This window comes from Capsicum annuum, chromosome 11, assembly GCF_002878395.1.
Source record: "Capsicum annuum cultivar UCD-10X-F1 chromosome 11, UCD10Xv1.1, whole genome shotgun sequence".
Lineage (NCBI taxonomy): Eukaryota > Viridiplantae > Streptophyta > Magnoliopsida > Solanales > Solanaceae > Capsicum > Capsicum annuum.
Genome location: NC_061121.1, coordinates 233,985,634 through 234,011,115, shown reverse-complemented (window position 1 = coordinate 234,011,115; position 25,482 = coordinate 233,985,634). Strand labels below are relative to the sequence as shown.

Sequence of the window (25,482 nt, the reverse complement as noted above, 5' to 3'; positions counted from 1 at the left end):
CCCCTCGTGGGCTATAACACACTGATTTTGCCTGAAAAGGCCCCGTTCGCGTTACTTTACCTGTTTGTCCACCCAAATGGCACGAAAAATTATACGGATAGCACTGGGATGATCCTCAATCTCCCAGGAATGCCTCAGACGATTTTTCGCCCACAGCACGCCTGGACCCCGGGCCTACCCCCAAAACCGTGGGTTATAGCACACCGATTTGGCCCGAAAATATCTCGTTTGCATCGTTTCGCCCATTTGTCCGCCCAAATGGCCATAAAAAATTAAACGGACCATACTAGGATGATCCCAAACCTCTCTGGCATGTCCCGGTCGATTTTTCGCTCATAGAACGCTCGGACCTCGGGCCCACCCTTGAAACCATGGGCTATAACACACCGATTTGGCTCGAAAATACCCCGTTCGCACCTTTTCGCTCATTTGTTCACCCAAATGGCCACGAAAAATTAAACGGACCACACTAGGATGATCCCCAACCTCCCTGGCATGCCCCGGTTGATTTTCAACCAACAGTACGCCGAACCCTAGGCCCACCCCCAAAATCTTGGGCTATACCACACGGATTTGGCCTAAAAATGCCCCGTTCGTGCCATTTTTTACTGTTTGTCCACCCAAATGGCCTTAAAAAATTAAATGGACCACACTGGGATGATCCCCAACCTTCCTGGCACGCCCCAGTTAATTTTCGATCCACTGCACACCCGGACCACGGGCCCACCCCCAAAATCGTGGGCTATAGCACACCAATTTGGCTCGAAAATTCCCCGTTCACATCATTTTGCTCATTTGTCCACCCAAATGGCCACAAAAAATTAAACGGATCATATAGGGACGATCCCAAACCTTCCTGGCATGCTTCGATCAATTTTTAACCCATAGCATACCCGGACTCTAGGCCCACCCCCAAAACTGTGGGCTATAGCACACCGATTTGGTCTGAAAATGCCTAGTTTGTGCCGTTTCACCCGTTTGTCCACCCAAATGGCCACAAAAAATTAAACAGACGACACTGGGATGGTCTTCAACCTCCCTGGCATGCCTCAGTCGATTTTTGGCCCACAACATGCCCGGACCTCGGGCCCACTCCCAAAACCGTAGGCTATAGCACACCTATTTGTCCCAAAAATGCTCCGTTCTCGTTGTTTTGTCCTTTTGTCCACCAAATGGGCATGAAAAATTAAACGAACCACATTGGGACGATCCCCAACCTCCTTGGCTCGTTCCGGTTGATTTTTGGTCCACAACATGCCCAGACCCCGGACCTACCCCCAAAACTGTAGGCTATAGTACCCCTAAAATCGTAGGCTATAGCACACCGATTTGGCTCGAAAATAGCCTGTTTGTGCTATTTCACTCGTTTGACCAACTAAACTACCCAGAAAACCAAAATAACCCATACTAGGCCGCTCTTTAACCTGTCTAGGGCAGTTCGATTGGTTTTCGACAAAATTCACATTCGGACCATAGGCCTTCCCCTAAAATCGTGGCATATAGCACACTTATTTGGCCCAAAAATGGCCCATTCTCATCGTTTTGCCAGTTTGACCAATTAAACCGCCCAGAAAACCAAAATGGCCCATACTAGGCCGTTCCTCAGCCTTCCTGGGGTAGCCCATTCAATTTTCAACCAAAATCACGATCGGACCCTATGCCCACCCCCAAAACTGTGGGTTATAGCACATCGATTTGGCCCGAAAATAGTACGTTTGCGTCGTTTCGCCCGTTTGACCAACCAAACCACCTAGAAAACCAAAATAGCCCACTCTAAGCCGCTCCCCAGCCTGCCTGGGGTAGCCCGATCAATTTTAAACCAAAATCATGCTTGGACCCTTGGTCCACCCCCAAAACCGTGAGCTATAGCACACCGATTTGGCTCGAACATGGCCCATTCACATCGTTTTGCCTGTTTGACTAACCAAACCACCCAGAAAACCAAAATAGCCCACTCTAAGCCATTCCCCAGCCTGCCTGGGGTAGCCCGATTCATTTTTGGCAAAAATTACACTCATTCCCCAAGCCCACCCCTAAAATCATGGGCTATACCGCACCAATTTGGCCCGAAAAATGGCCCGTTCGCGCTGTTTCGCCCTTTTGACCAACCAAACCGCCCAGAAAACCAAAATGGCCAAAACTAGGACTCCCTCGCCTTCCTAGGGCAGCCCAGGTGCTTTTTTAACAAAATCACGCCCGGACCCTGGGCTCACCCCCAAAACAGTGGGCTATAACACACCGATTTGACCCAAAAATAGCCCGTTCATGTAATTTCGCTCGTTTGACCAACCAAACCACCCAAAAAATTAAAATAGCCCACTCTAGGCCGCTTCCGAGCCTGTCTAGGGCTACCCGATTGATTTTTGATCAAAATCACACTCGGACCCTGAGCCCACCCCCAAAATCGTGGGCTATAGCACACCAATTTAGCCCGAAAGTGGATCCGTCATGCCATTTTGCTCATTTGACCAACCAAACCGCCCAGAAAGCTAAAATGGCCCATACTAGGTCGCTCCCCAGCCTGCCTAGGGCAGCCCGATTGATTTTTGACTAAAATCAAATCCGAACCTCAGGCCCACCCGCAAAACCATGAGCTAGAACACACCGATTTAACCCGAAAATGGATCATTCGCATAATTTCGCTCGTTTGACCAACCAAACCACTTAGAAAACCAAAATGGACTATACTAGGCCGCTTTCTAGCCTCCTTAGGGCAAACCAGTCAATTTTAGGCAAAAATCACGCTCGGACCTTAGGCCCACCCCCAAAACCTAGGCTATAGCACACCAATTTGCTCTGAAAATGGCTCGTTCACGTCGTTTCGCTCATTTGACAAACGAAATCGCCCAGAAAACCAAAAAGGCCCACTCCAAGTCGTTCCCCATCCTGCCTGGGGCAGCCCGATTGATTTTCGACCAAAATAACATCTGAACCCCATGTACACCCCTAAAATCGTGGGCTATAACATACCAATTTGGCCCTAAAAAGGTTCATTCCCGCTGTTTCGCCAGTTTGACCAACCAAATCACCCAGGAAACCAAAATGGCCCACACTAGGCCGCTCCGTAGCCTGCCTGGGGCAGCCCGATCAATTTTCAAACAAAATCATGCCCGAACCCTGGGCCCACCCCCAAAATCATGGGCTATAGCACACCGATTTGGCCCGAAAAATATCTCGTTCGCATTATTTTGCCCGTTTGACCAACCAAACGGCCCTGAAAACCAAAATGGCCCACACTAGGCCACTCCCCAGCCTCCCTGGAGCAGCTTGATCGATTTTCAGCTAAAATCACGCCCGAAACCCGATCTCACCCCTAAAACCGTGGGCTATAGCACACCGATTTGGCTCGAAAATGGACCGTTCGCGTCATTTCACCCGTTTGACCAACCAAACCGTCGAGGAGAAAACAAAATGGCCCACTCTAGGCCGCTCCCCAGCCTGCCTGGGGCAGCCTGGTAAATTTACGGCCAAAATTACGCCCGGACCCCGAGCCCACCCCCATAACCGTAGGCTATAGCACACTGATTTATCTCGAAAATGGCTCGTTCGCATCGTTTCGCTTGTTTGACCTCTCAAATGGTCCCACCGACACCAACGGCCCACACTAAGAAGCATTTCAGCCCTTCAGGGGTGTCCGAACAATTTTCGACCCAAAGCACTCCCGGACCCCTGGCCCACCCTCGAAACCGTGGGTTATAGCACTAGTTTTTTTTTTAAAATGAGGGAGTACGTTTTTTTCAGCATCCAATGATGGAAAATACAATGAAGAGTATTATAATGGCTCAAAATGGACAGAAGTTGAAAAACTAAAAGGGCTACATCATGCAAATGTTAAGTTTGCAGAAAATAGCCTATCTGGACGTGCGAAAATCAGATTGTTACATCCATAGTCACTATTATACAATTGCTCCAAGGCTTTCCTTTAACCATCGCGATAGATTACGTAACTAAAGATAAAAGGAGTCTGTAAATTAAGCAAACCATAATAAAATTTAAATAAAAGTATTATTCACTATGTACCCGAGGGATACAACGTAACAACTACAACATACCCAGTGTGATCTCATAATTAGTGGAGTTAATTTGAAAAGAGTAGAGTGCATGTAGATTTTATGTTTACCTTGTATGAGGTAGAGAGGTTGTTTCCGCGGGATACAGATTAAATATTATACTATAATTTTAGAAAGGATAGCTTTTAGTTTTGGGAGAATCTGCAATTTTGAGAGTTTTTTCATTGAGTTTTTTAGCCTTCATGCTTCTTATTTCCACTCTCATACTTTCACTTTTCTCAATCTTATCATAAGGTTTTTTCTTGATTTTCATGGATGATTCTTTCAATTTCATCTTCAACCTTATCATCAACCTCTCTAATCCCATCATCGCGTATTTCTCAATAAAAATACCCGTAAATTACTACAAAAAAAAAATAAGATGACGAAGAAATTCTGTAGCTAAGCAGTAAAATCCGTAGCTAATCTTATTTAGCGATAGATTATCAAAAAATATAACTTCATGTTTATGTAAAGAAAGGAGAAGCTAAGATATAAATGTTTGTTAGATGATAGTAAGTAGGAAGTATATATAACTTCAAGTTTAATTATATATGCTATATACTAGATTTAATAATGAATTGGCTTTTGACAATTACAAAGTAAACAAGATAGAGATAGAGCAACCTCTAAGATTATAGGAATTGTAAATGTTATATAAACAAATAAAGTTTAGACTTTAGAAGATATGGATATAAATAAACACCAACACTTAGATGTCATCATCAAACGTTGTGATGGGTTGATAAGTAATTAGACTGAAAATTGAAACTGAACGAATATATAACACTGAAAGAAAAAAAAAATTGTTGTGTTTGAGTAATAAGTACACTTCTCTCATAGGTCTCAAGTTCGAGTCTTGAAAATGGAATAGTCTTTAATAGCAAGCGATTTATTTCAACCTTCTGATACAAATCAAGATTAATCGAATCTCAAATGAATATTGAACACCGAATGAAAAAAAATAATATTTAATTAGTAAAACATATTTTAAGGTTGAAGTCAACTAAGGTACGGCGAATATGGTGCCGTACCATTATCATTTTGGGTAATTTAATTTAATTTTATAGAGAGACAAAGGTTGTTTTCATGACAATAAATTATTTAATTATAGTCCAATAATTAACTTTTTAAATATTCTAGGTGGTAGACCAAACAAATTAATCAGATTTGTTTATATGAAATATGACTAACATTGTTTATTTTTTATGTTTTGGGGTCATGAAATGCGAATTCATGAATATAATTCTTTTCATGTGTATTAATACATGCTAATTTTTCTGAATTTAATTGACAAACTATGTTTTATATGATATTAATGCAATACTCTATAAATCTCTCGAATGATATAATAAATATAAAATATATATATCTGAGGAAATAGAGAGAAAGTATAATGAAGAGAGGTCAGATATCCTTATTTGGCGGCCAAACTTTGCACATAAAAAATATTAAACACTGAGTAGAAAACGAAACACATAAATATTATTCATTCATTTTTAAATAAACATATTAAAATTTAAAACTGAAAAGGTAGATTGTTTTCAAGTTTAAATTTAATTATTTAAAATTCGATTACAGTAAATCGAATTCAGATGATTAAACATTAAAATTGGGCATAGGGTATTCTCTATGTGTTGTGTAAGGGAATGTTACACCTTTCTCCTTCTTCTTTTGGTCTGCTATTAGCTTTTATGGTTTCGATCTGTTCTTCCTGTGAACCTTTTGCATATATTGCTCGAAGAGTTTCTCCGTCCACGATTTGTTTCCTCTTTCAGCAACTCCTCTGTAATGAACCAATGGTCTTTTGGGTTGAGTTCTCCCGTTTGGATGAGTCTCAGTGCGGGGGTTCGGCGGAGGATTCTCTCCAAGGAAATTATCTATGACGTAATTAACCGATGGATGTCCAATTGAGTATGGAACATTATATTTACTCATAGAATATTTTTCCTAATTATAATTATGTATCTATTAGATTTTTGAAAGTTTTGTTGTGTTATTCTTTTATGGTATAGCTTTTAATAAGTTCATATATAAAATGATTGTAAATTATGAGGTAAAATATTTTTTCAACTGTATTTGCTTATTTTTCAAAAACTTACTCTTATTCGAATATATATATTTTCTTTAGTAGTCATGCTTATTAAAACATTTTCCACTATAAGTTTTAACAATATAAAAATATTCTTTTAGTCTAACTTATATCAGTGTATCAAAAAATTTAAGCACTTCAATTTTACATTTTAAAGAATATTGATGTGGATTCAAGATCTTGCAACCTCATAATCATAACTTACGACAAGTGAAAAAAATATGTGATGTGCCGTTGTTTCGTGGCACATTCAATGCTTAAAACGTTAAAAGAATGCATCTACTTAGGTTGTTTTGTCGGATATGATGTGTGTTTTGTGTATGTTACAGGCAGATTAGGTTGGAAGTGGCGCTTGACTTCAAAAAGGATGAAAAAGCTTTAAAAAGTTGAAGTACTGGCCAGACTACGAATCGTTAAGTCACCTTATGACTCGTACCCAGAATCGTGACGTTAACAGTGGCAAGAGCTAAGCTGAAGGAGTTAAGTATAAACTGACCACGACTCGTAAGGAGTGACTACGAGTCGTGGTGTGAAGTAGTACTGCGAACAATGGCCAAAACTCCTGAAGATTGAACAAAAAGGTCTCAGTGGTAACGACTGAAGATCACGAGTCGTAAGGACTCACTATGATTTGTGGTGAGGAGTCGTATGGATAACAGACTCAAAAGCCTTAATGGTGAAAAGTTACTGGAGTGATTACGATTGGCAGCCTACGACTCGTGACCACTGAAGAAAAAGAAAGCTACGACGACATGCAACGAGTCGTAACCAGTCTTAACGACTCGTTGCCAGAGGCGTAACCACTGTCGACTTAGTTTTTCTATTCTGTTTTAATTAGGTTTTCTTTATTAGTTTGAGATACTATAAATATCTTTGGGTTATTTCTTTATTAGGTTACGCACTTTTAAGATATTTTCACGTACTTTGACATATTCATTGTTCGTGGGTTTTTGATTTGATAATTAATTCGAGATTTTGGATTTTTCTTCTTTCATTCGTGTGCAATTAATTCATTGATTTTCATGGATTGTTGTATAACCATGAGTAGCTAAATTCCTTAGCTAGGGTTGTGGGAACCCTGGTGTAGTGATGAAGTAGGGGAAGTGCAAGATCCGGTGAGATAGTTATTGCGGTGTATTGTGATCTTCTTCGGTTTAAATTCTTTCTTAACTATTGCAAACGTTAGGAACCAGGCTTATTCAAGAGTATCCTCACAAGGGAGGTCAAGATTGGAAAAAGTAGGTCATGACGGTGATTCGAGGCTATCAATCCTCGTCTAATAACTTGATACCCACAAGGTGATAGTTAAACTGGGATTGGAGACAAGGATTGAGAAGGCGACACTCTTGAGACTCACAAGGTGAAGAATGAGATTTGCCAATTCGTCCACAAGACGGTTGGTGATACCTAGTTTGCAGATTCTGCATATGTTGTAGTTGATTTAGTCGGATTGAGTACGAGAATCCTACTGAGTTACGAATCCGTGGGGAACACAGTCTTAGTTTCTCTCTCAGATTGATTACAACCAGAGCGTCCAAAATTGTCACCTTTTTGTTGTTTGATACAAATTCTCCCCATTTACTTTTCCGCACTTTCTGATATTTCAGCAAGTTTGAGATTCAAGTTCAGCCTATTCCCCGTGGAATCGACCCCAACCTTTGCTGGGTTACTTTACTTGACAGAGACTGCATTATCTTCAAATTGAAGGTATAGCTTGGGCGTTATCAATATCATAACAGAAAATCTGAAATTCTAACTTAATTAAACATGTATAAACCTCTTTAAAATATTCTAATACATTTAATATAATACATTATAAATTCCACAACGGCACAATAAATTATATCTCTTTTTTTTTTTTTTTGGTTAACCATATTATAATTAAAGTTAATTAAAATATAACACACGTGAATTTGCCTTCATACTGATTGACAAGCATTTGATGATTTTACTTAATTAGGCCAAATATTTTTATAGACACAAGGCCAAGAAAAATTGAATTTTAATTAATCGCTAGAGTTGAGCATTTTTCTATCAAGTTAGTGCACATTTTAATTAATGAATAATATTTGATAGCTTTTACAAACATAGATATCGAGTAACTCTATCCATTTGATGAAGGTCTAATCTATCATTATTTATGCTTCAAATCGTCACATGGTTTTGCCTTTGGTGACATTCGTATTTTTTTAAGATATACTCGTTAGAATTCTTGATTTCGTCACAAAATGAAGAGTACATAATTGTAAAGGGCATCAAATTTTTGTTTTTCATTTTTAGTTTCTCATCCAGAGTTCAGTTTCCACATAGAAGCTCGACTAATCTTAATTTGCACGATATATTATTAAATTTTTTATTATTTTCTTTTGACTATTTTATGCACTCAACACTAAAATATTAATATAAGACAATAAATGAAGAAATACCACACACTAAATATAAAACATATATATTATTCATTCATTTCTTAATAAACGTAATAAAACATAATATTAAAACCATACATATAGTAAACTTAATGGGATCTAAATGGTCTGCTACCAATTCTTTAAATCGAGGATCACATTACTATTTGAAAGAAAATTATTGAAAGAAACTGATTATATAATTTTAAAAATAGACTTTATTAAAAAAAAAAAAAAAAAAAAAAAACCTCCGTTTGATTTTTGCCTAAGCCACTTACGCGCTTGAGTCAGTCCTGGGTGGAAGTAAATAATAAACGACGACAGAAGTATAAACTACAACAGAATTAACTGGTGTACGCTTTCTAAAGGTTACTCCTAAGTTTCTTTCATTTTCCATCTTTGCATTGTCAATCTTTTTGCGGCGAGTAGACGACCTTCTCATGATTCTATCACCGATTTGAGAAAGTAAGAAAATGTAATGTTGGGTCTCATCTTAACCCTATGAGTGTATTTATAGCATCACATTATTTGACGAAAATAAACTCAAAAAAACAAAAAAAGAAAAATAATTATATTATGTCCTTTCTCTTGAAGGATTTGAATTAACTCACAATAATAAATGAATTTCCTTTTTTGTATTGCTTCAAATATGTAAATACCATAATTATCTTGAAAAAAAATAGCTATTAATAAAATATCTCTTGTTACCCAAAAAGAAATACCATAATTACATAGTGACTATTTTTCCCAATTAAAATGATGCATTTATTAGATTTCTAAAAAATTTTATTGTGCTATTCTTTTATGGTGTATCTTTTAATAAGTTCATACTATATAAAATGATTGTAATTATGAGGTAAAATATTGTTCAATTGCATTTTATTATTTTTCTAAATTTACTCTTATTCAAATATGTAAATTGTCTTTTGTAGTCATGCTTACTGAAAGTACTTTTAATATAAGCTTTGATAATGTAAAAATATTCTTTTGTCTAACTTATATTAACGTACCAACATACAACACCACAAACTATGTATCTCTTTTTTTTTTTTACCATCTAATATTCAAAGTTAATTAATTATTGAATTTTTGTCAAATAGGAACATTATCATTTGCATTTTCATAATTGTCATCTCTTTTTTCGACGTTTTTGAGGTCATGAAATGAAAACTTGCAATTTTCAAGTTTTTTCATGTGTGTTAGTCTATGAATTTTCCTTTCGTAAATAGTTGCAAAAGCTTTCGCTGCGACTCATCCCTTGTTAGAATTCTTGATTCCGCCATCGAATGAGTATATAATTGTAAAGGGCATCATACATGGTTTTTTTTTTTTCTTTTTGTTTCCCTTCGAGAGTTCGGTACCCACATTGAAACTCGACTAATCTTGATTTGCGCTGCGTAAGGCTCATTTGGGAAAACGCTCTCCACCAAAAAACATTTCATATCCATGGCTCGAAACTAAGACCTTTGGTTAAGGGAGGAGCAGCCTCATCCGCTGCTTTATACACATTGAATAGTATAAGGTATTATACATGTTTTTTTTTTCCTCTTTTTGTTTCCCACCGAGAGTACGGTAAACACATTGGAACTCGACTAATGTTGATTTGCGCTGTGTAAGGCGCATTTGGGAAAGCACTCCCCATGAGAAAATTTTCATACGGCTGGAAACTGAGACCTTTGGTTAATGAGTAAGGCCTATTTGGGAAAGCACTCCCCATCAAAAGAATTTCCATATCCATAATTTGAAATTGAGGTCTTTGGTTAGGGAAGAAGCAGCCCTTCATACACATTGAATATAAGGTATCATACATGTTTTTTTTTTCTCTTTTTGTTTCCCACCTAAAGTTTGGTAACCACATTGAAGCTCAACTAATCTTGATTTGCGCTACATAAGGCACATTTCATATCCATGACTTCAAACTGAAACTTCTGGTGAAAGGAGGAGCAACCTCTCTTGCTACTTCATACACGTTGAATATAAGATATAATACATGTTTTCTTTTTCTCTTTTTGTTTCCACGGAGAATTTGATACCCACGTTGAATCTCAGCTAATCTTGATTTGCTGCGTAAGGCGCATTTGGGAAAGCGCTCCCCACCAAAAAATTTCCATATCCGTGGCTCGAAAGTGAGACCTTTGATTAAGAAAAGAACAGCTTCATCCACTGTTTCATAAACGTTGAATATAAGGTATCAACATGTTTTTTCTCTCTTTTTGTTTCCCACCTAGAGTTCGATACCCAAGCACAACGAATCTTGTTTTGCGCCGCGCGTAAGGCCCATTTGGGAAAGCGCTCCCCGCCAAAAAAATTTCTCCGTGGCTCGAAACTGAGACCTATGGAAGGGAGGACCAGTGCCTCATCGACTGCTTCATACACATTGAATATAAGGTATCAAACATTTAAGCCATAAATACTGTATTGAATAACTCAATCCAAAGCACAACCATAAGATACTACTGCTAAATCCAAACTAACATCAGACACATAACTAGTTTGTTTTCCATACTGCCATAGTAAATTTTTCGAAACCAACCATGATCTAAGTCCAAGGACAATCGCGATCCTAATATTTCCTATGTTCTCCCCCGTTGCTCGGTTGCTGCCTGTGTATTTACCTCTACCTATTGTTTCGCCATCAGAACAAACAATCAGGCATTGTTGTTACTTCCTCCTCTCCTTTGAACTGGTTTGTAAAGCACTACAGTAACATACTTTGAGCGAAAGCGATGTGTTGCACCGACTGCCACAACTGATCCCGGGGCTTGTCTGTTCTCGAGGTAGAGATGGTTTAGAACCACGTGTTGTGGTGATGGCAGCTCTGCAGATTGATCTCTAGTCACACGGCGATGGTTTAATACGGTATGGTGCAGATGTGTTGGAACCATTGGTGGTTCGCGTTCATCATCTTCGTTTCCGGGAAGCACGTTGTTGTAACTTGTCTCGGGTGATCTTGGTACTTCGAAACCTGTCACGGTGGCTTCATCCTGTGTGCATAAATTGGATTAAGGCGTAGTTTTAAGAAACAACGGTACAATCGCTATGTATGAAATGTGCAACTTACTTGAGCTTCACCATATTGATGTGGTTGATTCATGTTCACTTCAACGACGAGTCGCACAAACTGAAATAGAGAGATGGGGCCTTAAATTAGTAGCTCTTCAGGTTTCATTGACTCATTAAAGCATTACCAAATCGAAAATAATGATACATGCAAATCAGTAAAACATCGAACTTATACTTAAAAAGAAGTATATCGTATATTGAAACCAAGAAAAAGAAGAATTACGCGATTCAAATGAACAAAGAAGGTGGTACGATTTTACAATTATGTTTCCACGTTATACAAGGGATCGTTTATAATTCAAGATGACCAAATTCAAGGTTTCAAGCGTTTCTTCTTTTCTACAATATATGTCTCCGAGAGAGAAAGATAGACAAGTTTCACAGGACACTATACAAGATTAAATCTTTTTACCAATTCCAATGAAAATAAGAAAAAATGGATGGCGCACGCTAAATCTCCTTAGTCCTTTAAACATCAGAACAAGTTCGTTCAAGCTGACACGCGCTTATCCATCAACTTTGTTGCACCTGGACTCGCACACTCTCCCGCCTTAAGCTCCAATACAGGAAATTTTCCTCAAACTCAATCTTCCCAACTAGATACCTCAACCGATCCAAAAAATCATAGTATCATCGATCGAAGAACTTCTAACTCTACCATCACAGAGAACTCTTCAAACATAGTCAACACTCTAAAACACCACCGACCCACCTCAGAAAAAATGATGTCTGGTCTTAAGCTGAGGGGATGGTTAGCGGTTATGGGGTCCAAATCTAAAACTGAACGAAAGAAATCCATGTGAAAAAGGTAAGCCCCGCCATCAAGCTACAATCCACATAAGAAATCCTCTCCCAACTCCAAGAAGAAACGGAAGATGATTGTAAAAGAATGCTAGGCACCATTATGGAATACTAATTAAGCGTATTCAAACCAGATTGAGTTCTTCTCTTGCTATTGCTTTCATCGGAACAATAGAACTACCCAAATATTAGAAACACAAATTTAGAGCTTAAAACATGAGAATAGTGAATCCCTGGCCATTAGAAATGGAAAAATTCCTTGCCACTCACTTTGTCCCGGGGGTGCAAAAATTCCTTGCCACTCACTTTGTCCCGGGGGTGCAATAGCTCTTAACATAATCTGGAAATCTAATCAACGTAGATTAGGCCAAGTAGATTTCTAATCCGCAGTGTCCCAACACGTAAGCCAGAATCAAGGTAGATTAGGCCTAGTAGACTTCTAATTCCCAGTGTCCCCATGCGAAAGCCATTGGCTTCAGTGATGAGTCACATATATGTGTAAAATATGTATTTATGTCTTTTTGCATGTTTGAATTATAGAGGTCAGGTATTATATGATGTTATTCCTCACATATTTGTTGTTTTCATGATAGATATGCAAGGAGATAAGGAGGAAATACACAAGATTGAAGCAAAAGAGATGCAAGAATTGAAGAAAAATTGGTTGAAGTATAGTTGTGCACAAAACACCCCTGAGTCCCTGACCGTTGCAGCGACAATGCTGCATCAAAACTTCTTAAACAGCCTTGATCGTTGCAACAATGGAGTTTCGGTCACTGCAACGGCACAACCCAAATGCAAATTTTTCAGAATTTCAATTATTAGGTTGGGCGATGGATATAAATAGAAGTTGTGAGGTTACAGCAGGGACGCCACACACAGCCAGACAGTTTTTGGCGAGAATATAGAGCGAAAAGAGGATTGAACGCAAGATAGGATTCAAGAGATTTGAAGTTTCTTACCAGCTTTCTTCACTTGATCTTGTGTTATGAAGATGATGACTCTTTTAACTTTTCTATGATTGGTTTTACTCCATAGCTTTCTCGTAGTTGAGTTTTGATAACACCTATGGTGGCTTGTGAAGGCGTATTATGAAGGAGTAGGCAGATTTTTGCGGACAGATTTCCATTAAGGCTGGAGGCGGACACAGAAATAGTTAGCTTTATATATCGAGTATCTTGCCAAAGAGAGGAGAGTCCAACGAATTCGCAGGTTTCACGAGGGGGTTATTCACTGGGATTTGAGATTCAGAAGGAACCTGCAAGATTGGGAGATGGGATAATTTCACAATCTGATTGAAGTTTTGTATCCATTAGCCACTTCTAATAACTTATCGGATGTATGGAGGAGCTTGCGAGAGAGTGGAGATGGATCGTTCACTATAAACTCTTGTTAGAAGAGATTAGGTACTATTTGTACCTTAGGAAACAAATTATAGTTTACCCTATACCGGTAATGCATGAAAACAAAGTTGAAAACGTAACCTAATAATAAAAAATAAAAAAGCAAAAAAAGACACGAACTACTCCATCTTGACTTAATGATCAGCCGACGGCCGCATAATGGCTTATACCATGCACAAAAAATGAGATGCTAGAGAGGGTTAAATACATATAATTTAAACAAGAAGCTACTCGAATACCAAACCTAATACAGATGGAACACGTACGCATTTCCGTACTCTTACCGCTACTTCCATAAATGTTTGCACCCCAAACCACAACATTAAAAAAAATCTCAAATAGGCAGCAAATCAAACTTCAACAATCTCCTAAATATCCTCGATTATTTAAAATAAGTGAAACTAATCTAGATTGAGTTGAGGCGTAGTTTCAAAAAAATCTCAAAACGCTGCCGAAGATAAGAGCATGTCCTTGATCGTGACAACTAAATGTTTTTAATAATTGATGTCAAATAGTTCAAATTATCCATACACAAGCTTGTCCTAACAAAGTTGAAAGCCATAGCTATCGGTTTCAGACTTTCCACTCCACCAAACACCCTCGTCTCTCACTTCTAACTCATTTCCATACGCCAAAAGCAATATCAACTATGTTTCAATCCCAAACAAATTGGGGTTGGCTATATCAATTTTCACAGACTATGTATAGGCCATATTGAACTCCGGTTATGTTAGCCAACTCAAATTGCCAAGTCACAAATCCGGATAAAATTTTGGATTTGAAAATATCTTAAGAGCTTTTGATGCTCGTCCACAATGTAAGGCAGAACCTCTGTAGAAATATAACTGAGTTACCACGTACTCAAGGTTAGACACGAAAAACAGCTAGTCACAGAGCAACATGTCTCCTTGGCATATAAAGATACAGCTTGATGAAAGCCACGTTACCAAGCATCTCCTGATCTTGATACTCTACGGAACAAATCAGCTCCCCATGCAGCAACCACTAAAATAGTTTCCTCTTCATACACGTATGTTTCACACACAGAATTTACACGCACCTATTCTTCACTACCATGCACAGCAAGTGTACATTCACAGCTCATTAGACACGCACAACTACTTTCACATGTAATCTTCTACCAAGCAAAACAAAACGTGGATGCCCGATATCACATTTCTTTTTAGCCCAAGATCTAATCGAGACACATTTATCATACACAAACGTATCAGACAGGATCATTTCGAAACACAGCAAGGATGGAAGTTCAGAGTTAATAGTGTATACAAAAGAGGGATACAAGGGGGTCCTGGAGATAATCACTATCAATGGAAGACCATATGGAGAGGCCTGATTCCTACTAAGTGAAGTGTTTCACTTGGCTAGTGATCAAAAGAGCATATCTTACCCAAGAAGACCTTCAGAAGAAAGGAAAGACGCTAGTCCCTAGATGCTTTCTATGGAACCTGACAGGGGAGACTAATAGACACTTAATTATGCACTGCAAGTTTACGCCCCTTAGTTCTGGGAACTCTTTCTCAACATCAACAGTTGCAGTTGGTCCATGCCTGAGCACACAGCTTACTTATATAGCTGCTGGATCAGAAGAGGAGGAAGCAAGACTCATAAGAGGGTGAAAGCTGATTCCGTCATGCATATGGTGGTCTATATGGATAGAAAGAATGGAAGATGTTTCCAAGATAAATCCAATATCATTCAAAAAGTAAAATGGAACTGTTTAGTCTCTTTACTTTTTTGGTGTAAACAGTTGTGTATAGTGGATGTAGATGAGATTGTAGATCTAATAGGAAATCTATAATTTTGATTAGGGTGCTGAAGTTCCTTACCGGCAACTACACACTGTCAACTAGAAATATTAATAGATTTGTTGAACAAAGATTTTCTTTCTCAAATAAGAATCGACTACTTCGCCAACCTCCAAAAAGAAGATGTAAAGGGGAAAACTCAAAAGTCTCAAGAAGAGAAACAAATGATTTTTTTAGTATTGAGTTCTAGTTCTCTATGGAATGGTAGAAAACAGGAAGGTCAATAAATTATAACCTAAAAAGCACATAATTTACCGTGTTTTTAATGCAGCTTCACCCCTGGGGGGAGCCAGCATTGTGGTAATGAGTTCAACAGAACCCAAGTAGCTTAGGCTCAAACCGTATATTTGTGTTAAACTTTTATTTTAACAACAACATACCCGGTGTAATCTCACACGTCATGTGTCTAGGAGGTAGTACGCTGATCTTACTCCTATCGTTGCTTTGTGGGGTGGAGAGCCAAACTTAACCCTACCTTTTTGGGGTATAGAGGTTGTTTCTAGTAGACCCTCGACTAAAAGAATTTACTATAACATATATAAATAATTTACTCAGAACCTAGCAAGCAAAAATAAGGTGATTTAGAAATCGTAAACTAAAAATCTTGGCTCCGCCACCGGTACAGCCCTCCACAATCATTCACCTAGGGGATATATACACGATCTACACACGTTGATTGTAATGGAATTTTGATTCTACAATCATAAATTAGCAAACACAAGAAGGAACTACAAAGATAAACATTCATGAACTAATATAAATTCCATGAGCTACGTAACCTGATTCAACTTTCCTTTGGCTCTTCAATCATGCACTAGAAAGAATTCAGCAGAATCCAAAACCTATCTGCACAAAAATCAATGGAACCCCGCGAAAAATCAAAACTTTAATCCACCAAAAAATAAGGAAATGCACAAGAACTACTAAACTAAAAAAAAAAAAAAAACTAATTGATCCACAAGCAACAGAGCAGAAAAAAGATTAAGAATTTCGAAAAGATTACTTATTTCAACACTAATTCTACAAAAACAGGCAAATAAGTATAAAAAAAAATAAAACTTTTCAGGGCTCGTTTGGTTTGGGAACAAGCTATCCTGGGGTTGTTATTCCACCCTCAACGTGGGATAAAAATAACACTACAATCCCCAGATAACTAATCCTAATCCTAATCCCCAATCCCTGGATAAGTTATCCCGAGATTTTATTCAAACCAAACATGGGATAAACTCATCCTAAAATTAATCCCGTAATTAGTTATCCCCTATCCCTCATACCAAACGAGCCCTTACGTTTCCATAGAGCAAAAAGAGTAATCCCAATTGCTAAACACAAAGTATTTCACCTAAAAATGCCAGGAAACAAATCAAGAATTGAGTAAAAAAGATTTCTTTCAACACAAACCTACAAAAACAGGCAAAGAAGTATATAAAAATCAAATCTTTATGTTTAGATAGACCAAAAGAGCAACTAAACACAAAGAATTTCACCTAAAAATGCCAGAAAAAAATATCAAAAATTGAGTAAAATTGATTTCTTTCAACAGAAAATCTATATAAACATGAAAAGAAGCACATAAAAATCAAAACTTCAATTTTACATAGAGCAAACACCAAAGAATTTCACCTAAAAAAAAATAAGAATTGAGTAAAAGTGATTACTTTCAACACAAACTCTACAAAAACAGGCAATTAAGCATATAAAAATCAAAACTTTAAGTTCACATAGAGCAAAAAAGAAAGAATTTCACCTGAAAAAATGGCAGAAAAAAAGGGTTCTTGAAACTCAAAAAAAAAAAAAAAAAAAACCTAAAACACTGTTTATATATAGTTGAGAGTATCACACCTAGAAGATTCCGCCTTAGAATCTATATAAGGAATCAAATTAACAAAATCAAAATTGAATTATATTTGAAGAAAATAAATAATTAATTATTCAAGAAATAAAACTTATGCTAGTAAAAGAGAAAAAAATAGAAACACATAAAGAAAAATAATTGGGCTTGATCAAAAAGAGCAGATGGACCAAATTATAAAATATCTTAATTAAGAATTTGTCAAAGTAAGTAAATTAATGAGATCAGATTATCTTTGTAATCATGTTTAATTAACTTAATTTTACTTAATTTGTACAATAGAATTAGAGATGGCAAAATCAGTCATAGGGTTGAAACTTATTTTAAAAAAAAAATAATAATTTAGTGAGATTTGGAAAAGAATTGAATTAGAAGAATTTATTGTAGGTAGTTTTATTTGTGCATTTTTCACAAACCTAATTACGTATTCATATAAAAATTATTTACCTATTTTAACTCGCTTATGCACAATCAAAAAATAGGATATTGAAATATAAATTAGTTTTAGATCATGTATACTTACGAAAATTTTTGCATGTCTAGAGGTGCTTGGAGGATAGAGGGGGTGTCCGTGGAGTACATTAGATCGATTAAAGACATGTACGGTGGTGCAAGACTCGTGTTAGGATGGTAGGAGGAGATTCAGAGCACTTTTTTATTTTGACGAGGTTGCGTTAGGGATCGAGTCTTAGTTCGTTTTTATTTGTCTTGGTGATGAATGTTTTAACGCGACGTATTCAAGGAGAGGTGTCTTGGTGTGTGTTGTTTACTAATGATGTTGTACTGATTGACGAGACTCGAAGAGGAGTTAAAGGTAAGTTAGAGGTTTGGAGACAAACCATTGAGTCTAAAGGATTTAGATTAAGCAGGACCAAGATAGAGTATTTGAAATTTAAGTTTAGTGATTTGTCATATGAGGCTTACATGGTAGTGCAGCTGGATTCTCAAGTCATTCAGAAGAGGAAGAGTTTCAAGTATCTTGGATGTATGATTTAGGAGAATGGTGAGATTGACGAGGATGTCACGCACAATATTAGTACAGGGTGGTTGAAATGGAGGCTCATTTTGGGAATCTTATGTGATAAGAAGGTGCCTCATAAGTTTAAAAGTAAGTTCTACAGAGTGATAGTTTGGCCGGCTATGTTGTATGGAGCGGACTATTGAAGGTGACGAAGATAAAGATGTTGCGATGGATGCGTGGACTTACCAGAAGGGATAAGGTTGGAAATAAGACTATTTCGGAGAAGGTGTGAATGGCTTTGGTGGAGGAACAGATGTAATAAGTGAGGTTGCATTGGTTCGGGCATATGATGAAAAGCACGAATGCTCCAATACGGAGGTGTGAGATGCTAGCTATGAATGATTTTAGGAGGGGTAGAGGTAGGCCGAAGAAATATTGAAGGGAAGTAATTAGGCATGACATGGGGCAGTTACAACTTATCGGACATCACATTTGATAAGAAAGTGTGGAGGATGCGAATCCGGGTAGTAGAAATCAGCCTCTCGCACCTCCGTACTGGAGCATCCATGCCCCTCCTCATCACATACCCGAACCATCGCAACCTCACTTTCCGTATTTTGTCCTCCACCGAAGACACTCCTTTCTTCTCTCGAATAATCTCATTTCTAACCTTATCCCTCCTAGTAAGTCCACACATCCATCGCAACATTTTCATATCTGACACCTTCAACTTCTGTAGGTATGAGTTCTTAACTGGCCAACAATCCGCGTCATACAACATAGTCGGCTGAACCACCACTCTATAGAACTTACCTTTGAATTTAGGAGGCACCTTCTTATCACACAAGACTCCCGAAACGAGCCTCTATTTCAATCATCCTCGGTGCGTGACATCGTTATCAATTTCCCCATTCCCTTGAATCATAGACCCAAGGTACTTTAAACACTCCCTCTTCTGGAGGATCTGGGAATCAAGCTTCACTACCACGTCCGCCTCGTGCGATTAATTCCATCACTTTTGGAATTGATTACTTCATGTCCCAACTCTTTTTCGATATTACTAAAAAACTTAAAAAATTAAAAATCTAGGATACATTTCATTGGTCTTGATACATTAGATTGGCCGAAAATATGAAATAATCTCGAATACATTGCGATGTTTCCGGATACATTATGTTTTACTGATGATACATATTTTCTCAGATAAATTACTTAATTTTCTCCAAATATGTATTGTCTTTATGTACATTACTATCTCGTATACATTACTTACGGAATGGATGTAATTAAATAAAAGATATGAAATATTACATAGATATGATAAGATAATTAGCGTTGCGATGTAATTTTTCCTAAAATTAAATCCAACTTTACCTGTTATTGGGCCAAGAAACTATTGGGTTGTCTTCTAAATATGCAACCCAATTACTCTAAAATCTAAATGGGCCATAAAAGTTACCAAAACTAAAAATTTCTGAATATTGCAAAGAGGTTATAGGGTTTCATGAGGGTGAAAAAAAAATCTTCAAAAAAAAAAGAAATTAACATCTAACCAAAAGAGATAATACATATATTAATTAGAGTTAGTTTAAGTATATAAATCATGGAATATCTATTTATACAAAGATTTGGTCATTCTTTTTTGGAGTATCATTTAAATTATATTTTCTGATAGATTATTTTCATGCATTGAAAATCAGCTCAATAATTCTTCTATGAAAATTTATATATTTACTTGTTATAATACTATATATAATTTTTTTTCAAAGTATAAAGATCGAAATATTTAATTTTGAGTATTATCTCCACATCACCTTATCACGTCCAGGAGGCGGAGCCACCTTATGGTTAGAAAGTTTATCCGAATTTCTGATGAAAAATTATATTATTTATATATGGTTGAAAATTATTTTTTATGTATATATTATTAAAATTGACTCCCCTTCGATTAGTTTGTGTGCCTACTTTTTTCGATTCGAACACTCCTTAGTAAAAATTCTGACTCTGCCACTGATCGTCTTGTCTATAAAAACAGTTTCTGTTAGCGTTTAGGCATCGCTTTATGATTCTCAATCCTTTTTCGTCAAGATGCCTTTTAAGAAGATCTTATTTTTCGTATCGAAGTAAGACCTACTATACAAAATACTTCAATTCTTTTTAAAAAAACGTATGATTTACATACTTGAAAATTATATTAAAATACTATAAATCAATATATTTTAAAAAAAATTATTTGAAAATAATAAAGAAACCATGTCCATACTCTTGTAGGTAGCAAGTAGGGTGGGTGGGGGGGTGGGACAATACAAATGTTTAAATTGACTTTAAGCCAATTGTAAATTCATCCAACAAGTCCACGTGCTTCCCACGTGAAGATAACCCTACTAAATCCATAAATTTCAAGAAGCATATCATATAGTACTACAAAAATGTTGTTATTTTTAGTTTATCTTTTTTAGTACTATCATATAGCCCCACATAAACACACTTTTACAAAAGTAGTGGTAGTGTTAGATGTTTGTGGTGTCTCGTTTTTGAAGTTTTGGTTATATTTATAGTTTTGGATAAATTGATTGTGATATTATTTGTAATAGTTTTTTTTGTTTTGTTATTATTCGTTGTTTTGTTATCTTCGACAGGCTGTGAAATGAACGTGAGTAGTCCGATGGGGTCATCTGGTTCATTTTGGTGGTCAAATGGACGAAACGGAGCGAACGAGTCATTTTTTCGGTGAGAGCCCACAGTTCGTTGGGTGGGTCTGAGGCCCGATGGTGGAGCGGATGTGGGTGGTCTAGCGGTTTCGCCTACGCCATTTTGATGGTCAAATGGATGAAACGGGACGAACGGGCCGTTTTCGATGAATCCATTATTTTTTCTTATATTATGTTTATTAGGTTGTTTTTTTATCATGAGTCGGAGGTCTTATATCGAAAACAATCTTTCTACCTCATTTCTGAGATAGTGATACGATTCCAAATTCTATTTTATGAAAATATATTGACTATATTATTACGTACTTACCCCTCGCCCCCCCCCCCCCCCACACACACACAACACCCCAAACCCTCACAAGTCGCAAGGATCTTACCTATATAAATTCCATGCAACCCAATGAATAATAGACTTATGGCCAATCCCCACGATCCATGAGATCATAACACGATAAAAATTTATTCGTATTTGATATTTAAATCAAGTTATATTGTTTTTTTATAATTAAATTATAAATTAAAGTGAAAGTATGTGGAAGCAAAGTTAGAAGTTTCAATAAAGATGTGAACAAACTCAATAATTTTAGTTAAATAAAAAGAAAGATAAGTACTATTTCACTTAAATAATCAATCTTTCACTTAAATAATCAAAGGTTATAATTATGGAAGGATAAGTATTTCTTCATTCTTAATTAAAAGCCTCATATTAGAATTTTTGATATGAAACCAACTTTAACAAAAACATTTTATCTCTAACATAAAACTTTCCAATACGACTTCAAATTAGGCGAACTAAAATCTTGATATGAAACCACCTTTAACAAAAAACGTTTTATCTCTAACATAAAACTTTTCAATACGACTTTAAATTAGTCAAGCCAAAATCTTGATATGAAACCACCTTCAACAAAAAAATATTTTATCTCTAACATAAAACGTAACTTTCCAATACGACTTTAAATTAGTCGAACTGAAATCTTGATATGAAACCACCTTTAACAAAAAAACGTTATTAGCTTTAACATAAAACTTTTCAATATGACTTCAAATTAGTCGAACTGAAATCTTGATATGAAACCACCTTTAATAAAAACACGTTTTAATTCTAACATAAAATTTCTCAATACGATTTCAAATTAGTCGAACTGAAATCTTAATATGAAACCACCTTCAACAAAAAAATGTTTTAGCTCTAATATAAAACTTTTCAATACTACTTTAAATTAGTTGAATTAAAATACAAATATCAAAAATTAATTAAAATAAATAGTAATGGAATATAGAAAGCAAATCACAAAGCTGCAAGTAACAGAGATGCCTTAATATCTGATGCTAGTTGTCTGTACGGACAAATGGATCCAGCTTCAGGTAGATTTTTTTTTTTAAAAGATAATAATAATAATAATAATAATAATAATAATAATAATAATAATAATAATTTTCAAATTTTACACAAATAAATTAGTTCAGACACATGAATTACGAATTGTTTCAATTGAGAACTTAAACACGTGTTAAAGTATTTTATTTAATTCTTTTAATTCAAATTTTAGAAAAGTTTATGTTCATATTCTCAAAATAGAGGCGGAACATTTATATATGATTGAAATTATTTTTTAACATATATATAACAGACGTTGCTCCTTCGATAAGTTCATGTATTTCCTTCTTTATATTTTGAATTTTCTTAGTGAAAATTTTGATTTCGCCACTAACCTCAAGCATTCATTACATATATAAATCAACTATACAAAATATATTACGTTTTTTTTGTTATGCATATCAACTTCAATTGAAATATGTATGAGTTTTACGATTCATTTGAGGCTCATGCATATAATAAATTAAAATGATATATTTTGAATAATTAATTTATATACATAATAAATTTTTAAAAATACATATATATATCTCATAATTTGAATCAAAAATAATATTTACTACGATCATATTTTATATGTTCAGATGCACAACTAAAACAAATCATAATTCGAGGCTCCATAACTGCAAACAATAATTACAGGTTGTATAGTGACTTTTTAAAAAGAAGACAGATAATCCTTGTTATGACATAAATAAAAAGTGGAGGCTTTGATGGCAGAGAGAATCTAAAAATAAATCTAACACTTTACACAAAAATATATATTTAATTCATTCAGGTTTTTTCTGGTGTAACTGTGTGAAATTAAAACCTTGTGTCTCCACCTTTTTATTATTTTATTCTTAGTTGAAGTTCCATATTTTTTTTGAGGAGAAAAAATATTATAATTTAAATGTTGTAAGTTAAAAATGAATTTTATATATACTAATATTTCTAAAACTACTTTTCCTGTTATGGTTCGATTGAGATTTGGAAACATTAATAATGTTTTATATGAAACTCTTCAATATTTTCATTGATTGAAATTTTTTGAACTATTTTTAAAATAATATTTTGAATTGTTAACAATAATAGTGTAATTCTACAAGTGAAGTATTAGGCCGAGAATAGAAGTGTATGCAGATTTATTCCTATCACGTGGAGACAAAGAGAGTTTGTTTTCGAAAGTTCCTTGACTCGAAAGCAACAAATCAAAGTTGTTGTGAAAAAAAAATATATAAGAGCGAAGAAAATATGATAACTAATAAAGAAAGTAGTATTAAATATTTCGAGAAATACAAATAAAAGAACAAGAAACTACGAGAATAAAGTTAATATTCCATGATAGACACAGTGTTCTAGACTACCACCAAGCCTATTTTGCTGAAAAACGAGACAACGGTCAACTATCTACTAACCTTCCATCCTGATCCGCAACCTGTATATTCTTCTATCTACTATCACCTCGATAAGTTGAAGACATACGTCATGTTCTATCGAGTCACCTCTTTGTAATATTTGTTTGGTGCACGTCTATTGTCCTTAGATTCACCGTTGTCAATCTCTCACGCCTCTTCACTGAGACATCTACATATATCTTTTTAACATGTTTAAACCATTTCAACCTCACTTCGCTATTCTGAATTGTTATAAACTATACTAATTTTATTACTTTTAATAAAAAAATTTAATATATAAAGTACTTTGTGAGTGGGTATCATGTTCTAATCCATAGGCCAAAACCTTTCATGAGAGTGTATAAATTAAAAGATTATATAAGACAAAGAAAAGTACCATATGTTAAGTGAGTGGTTCAACTTCATTTGTTTATCAAAAATATTCTAACTAATTGTTGAAAAATATCTTGCCTTAGATTTGATCCAACTTATTTAGTTTCTTTTCTATTTATTTAATTCCCATGTTTATGGTTCTCATGTGGAAAAATTATTTTGTTTAATCTTTCGTGAATTATTCAACAATATTAATATATGAATTAATGGTACCTAAATAAATATATCCTAGATAACTAATTATGGCTACATTAATTAATATCTATATAACTTTAACCAACAATCAAACGACTCCAATTAGGGGTGCAGCAATAGTCAGAGCCCCACGGGTTCATTCGGACCCCATTTAGTGAAAAATTACACTAGTTAAAATTATTTTGTTACGCGTATATAGTAGATGTTGAACCTCTTACGCAGTAGCGAAGCCACCTTATGATTTGGGGTTCATGCAAACCTCCTTCGAAGGAACATTATACTAGTTATATATGATTAAAATTATTTTTTTACGTATATATAATTGATGTTGAACCCCCTTCGACTAGTTCGTGTGTGCCTACTTCTTTCGATTTTGAACCTCCTTTGTGAAAATTCTTCTCGGCCGTTGCTCTTGCGCCTCTTCGTGTGTTTAATTTTTTATATTAGAAATAATTTTAAAAATTAATAATATTAGAAAAAAACAAATGAAATTTTTTTTCTAGGTTTAGATGAAGTCGATGATAAAATACTTAGGGATCGTTTGGTTGGAAAAAAGCTATTCCGAGATTAATTATATATCTCGGGATTAGATATCCCACCCTCAAAAGGGATAATAAAAATAATACTACAATCTCAGAATGAGTTATCACATGCATTTTACCCCAACCAAACATGGTAAAAATTTTCATATTAAAATTAATTCTAGAATCAGTTACCTTTATCCCTCCCACCAAACGATCCCTTAGCGGTTGAATCATTATAATATCATGTTCATCAAAATCTAGGATTTTCGATGCAAAACATAAAATTAATAAACTCGCGAAAAATAGTAGATACGAGTTCACAACGTTAAAAATATAATAAGTTCAACGCAAAAAAAAAACTCAAACATTCAACCCTATAGAGTTTAAATTCTGAATCTGTCTCGATAAACGATGCATCTGCCCTAAAAAAAATTAGGGTTTGGTGTAACT

At 35.6% G+C, this 25,482-nt stretch overlaps 1 protein-coding gene across 4 annotated transcripts; it reads right to left on the bottom strand.

The window, feature by feature from the left end:
• Positions 1-10,944: 10,944 nt before the first annotated feature.
• Positions 10,945-17,856, bottom strand: LOC107848106 (SNF1-related protein kinase regulatory subunit beta-3). 4 transcript variants are annotated; one of them, XM_016692786.2, is made up of 4 exons: positions 17,387-17,856; positions 16,419-16,485; positions 11,608-11,667; positions 10,945-11,530 (listed from the first exon to the last, which is right to left on the bottom strand). In XM_016692786.2, exons 3-4 carry the CDS (start codon positions 11,638-11,640, stop codon positions 11,195-11,197), a joined length of 369 nt encoding a protein of 122 aa, XP_016548272.2. In that variant the 5' UTR covers positions 11,641-11,667; positions 16,419-16,485; positions 17,387-17,856; the 3' UTR covers positions 10,945-11,194. The 4 variants fall into 4 exon arrangements, with proteins under 4 accessions (XP_016548272.2, XP_016548274.2, XP_016548273.2 ...); XM_016692788.2 differs by having other exon boundaries at positions 17,482-17,840; XM_016692787.2 differs by having other exon boundaries at positions 16,419-16,481; positions 17,387-17,730.
• Between the last annotated feature and the right edge of the window lie 7,626 nt (positions 17,857-25,482).